Source organism: Littorina saxatilis, linkage group LG1 (genome assembly GCF_037325665.1).
Source record: "Littorina saxatilis isolate snail1 linkage group LG1, US_GU_Lsax_2.0, whole genome shotgun sequence".
In the NCBI taxonomy this organism is placed as follows: Eukaryota; Metazoa; Mollusca; class Gastropoda; order Littorinimorpha; family Littorinidae; genus Littorina; species Littorina saxatilis.
The window spans coordinates 111,121,881-111,124,880 of NC_090245.1; the positions used below are offsets into that span (position 1 = coordinate 111,121,881).

The 3,000-nt window shown below is 41.8% G+C and overlaps 1 protein-coding gene across 7 annotated transcripts in view; it reads right to left on the reverse strand.

Annotated features, from left to right (window-relative positions):
• LOC138949992 (SCO-spondin-like) overlaps positions 1-3,000 on the reverse strand; it is a 106,217-nt gene that overhangs the window by 81,116 nt on the left and 22,101 nt on the right. Inside the window, exons 1-3 of one of the 7 annotated variants that reach the window (XM_070321790.1) lie at positions 2,041-2,086; positions 1,598-1,816; positions 302-379 (exon numbers count right to left, since the gene is read on the reverse strand). The exons of the other annotated variants lie outside the window; for them this stretch is intronic. Coding sequence (XP_070177891.1) covers positions 302-379; positions 1,598-1,688 — 169 coding nt within the window. The 5' untranslated portion in view covers positions 1,689-1,816; positions 2,041-2,086. Of the gene's footprint in view, positions 1-301; positions 380-1,597; positions 1,817-2,040; positions 2,087-3,000 lie in introns of those variants that run through there. 7 annotated transcript variants of the gene reach the window in all.

Below are 3,000 nucleotides of genomic sequence, written 5' to 3' on the forward strand. Positions count from 1 at the left end.
ACAGGCATACCTTGCATGTTACAGCGCTTAATAAAGGATGTTTTTAGGTCATGGTTACACCTTTGGTTTGCAATCACGGCTCTCTCCAACCCTTTCACATATTATGCACATTCATAGAAAGGTAAAACACATTTCACAAACTGCACATGCATCGTACAGCCTGTACAAGTATGTTTTTACTTGTTCGTGTCTGATTCGTATTTTACACCGTGTTGAACACAACAAAAATAAATCACTCGCAACCGTGTGTGTGGGTGTGCGCGTCTTATTCGCCGGGTACTGCAGAGGTAAGCATACTCACTGCAGCCTTGTCGTTTCCAACGTTCGTGCTTTCCCAACTGCTCCAACTCGATACTGGTGTTGATATAAGAACAGGTTACTGGAGGAGAAAACCATGATCAATTAATAGTGATAGCATCACGAGGGGCATCCACATTGTTGTTGTTGTTGTTGTTGTTGTTGTTGTTGTTGTTGTTGTTGTATTCTATTACAATATATTTGTACCATTGTTTTTAAATCGTCCTTATTATTTGTGTTGGTTTTTTTTAACTTCTGTGTGGGTGTTTTTTTGTCAAGCGAGGCACTACATAATTTATGTTTATTGATTCCTGCCTGTTACCCAAAAAGCTTATATAATTTGATATACTTATGCTCTCCAACTATCTCAAATACATCTTGTTTCACGTAATTAGATCATTCTAAATAAGGCGTGTGGTGCTTTGTTGGAGGCAAATGTTCCACGTAATTAGATCATTCTAAATAAGGCGTGTGGTGCTTTGTTGGAGGCAAATGTTCCACGTAATTAGATCATTCTAAATAAGGCGTGTGGTGCTTTGTTGGAGGCAAATGTTTCACGTAATTAGATCATTCTAAATAAGGCGTGTGGTGCTTTGTTGGAGGCAAATGTTTCACGTAATTAGATCATTCTAAATAAGGCGTGTGGTGCTTTGTTGGAGGCAAATGTTTCACGTAATTAGATCATTCTAAATAAGGCGTGTGGTGCTTTGTTGGAGGCAAATGTTTCACGTAATTAGATCATTCTAAATAAGGCGTGTGGTGCTTTGTTGGAGGCAAATATTCCACGTAACTAGAGCATTCTAAATAAGGCGTGTGGTGCTTTGTTGGAGGCAAATGTTCCACGTAATTAGATCATTCTAAATAAGGCGTGTGGTGCTTTGTTGGAGGCAAATGTTGAGGAAGCAAACTTCGCAAAGTCGACTTCTTCAAGGAAATGAGAGACTTAAAACCTTTGGAAACTCAGAATTGCCACCTGAGGATATGACTGTTGGTTTTCTTGCTCGTTAATCGTAAATATAATGACTATTCTTTTTGTCACCATATTTCATAACACAAAATTAGAAGATATCATCGTTTCCGTTTAATGGGCTGGAGGTCAACTCTCCAACACACACACACATACACACACGCACGCACGCACGCACGCACGCACGCACACACACACACACACACACAACACGCACGCACGAACGCTCGCTTGCACGCACACACACACACACACACACACACACACACACGCACGCATGTACACACACACACACACACACACACACACACACACACACACACACACACTTACTGCAGTGGAAAAAGAGTGTCAGCAGGAATCCACCGATCAAGGACAGAACACTGCACAGAACACGGGGCCTGTGGTGAACGTTGGCCTTCATGGAGTTGGTCGATCTCTTGGCAAAGCGGCAGAGATGTCTGATTGTAAAAATACCCACACGAGTGTATGGGTCTCTCGGAACCAAGACGAGGAATATTCAATATTCGCCCTGCAGTCCGGACTGACGATCTAACAGCGAACGACAAGAAGAAGAAGATATTCAAAAATCAAATAGTCAATGATGCAAAACAAGGAAAACAGATCGGAAATGTGGGCATAGATCAACATGTTACATGGTAATAGCTTTGTTTTAAAATACGCCATGGTATTATCCTTTTTCTTAATACTTACATATCAAAGCAAGAAATCCTGTGCATTTAATAAGGAACATATTTACTTACAAATTCCATTACCATTGAGCAAAGTTGGCCAACGCATCTGTTATGTAAAACTCTGCACTTTTCTACGCAAAATACTGACGTTTTACAGCAAATTGACGTCACACAAAGAACACACAGATATCGAAGAACAAAGACATCCAAACCTGGTCTCGGGCAACAACTGTTGGGTTTTCGTCTCGCCTAGACTGACCCAGTTCCACAGGACCGTAGCCGTGGACCCGGTGGAGACACGTTACGCCCCAAAAAACACCCAGACGGTTGTTACGCCCGATTTTGTACCCAGGACATCGACGTGGCGTGTGGGTATGCTCATTTAAATTAGATTATCTCAGGCATCAAACTATAAACGCATAAACTACTAAATGCCTCTGCCATTTGGTATTAGGGGAAGGGCTCCTAACATGGATCGGCTCCTAATATGGACCACCTTCTGTTCTGACAAACTAACGGCGCTAGAGCGCTCAAAACAGTTTTATTCGCTGTATTCACCCTCTCTGGATAACTTGCACATGTCAAAACAGTTGCACAAACAGAAATCTCAAAACCGTTAGGCTTTTTCTCTCTTTTTTACATTTAGTCAAGTTTTGACTAACTTTTTTAACGTAGAGGGGGAATCGAGACGAGGGTCGTGGTGTATGTGCGTGCGTGCGTGCGTGCGTGTGTGTGTGTGTGTGTGTGTGTGTGTGTGTGTGTGTGTGTCTGTCTGTGTGTGTGTGTAGAGCGATTCAGACTAAACTACTGGACCGATCTTTATGAAATTTGACATGAGAGTTCCTGGGTATGATATCCCCATACGTTTTTTTCATTTTTTTGATAAATGTCTTTGATGACGTCATATCTGGCTTTTCGTGAAAGTTGAGGCGGCACTGTCACGCTCTCATTTTTCAACCAAATTGGTTGAAATTTTGGTCAAGTAATCTTCGACAAAGCCCGGACTTCGGTAATGCATTTCAGCTTGGTGGCTTAAAAATT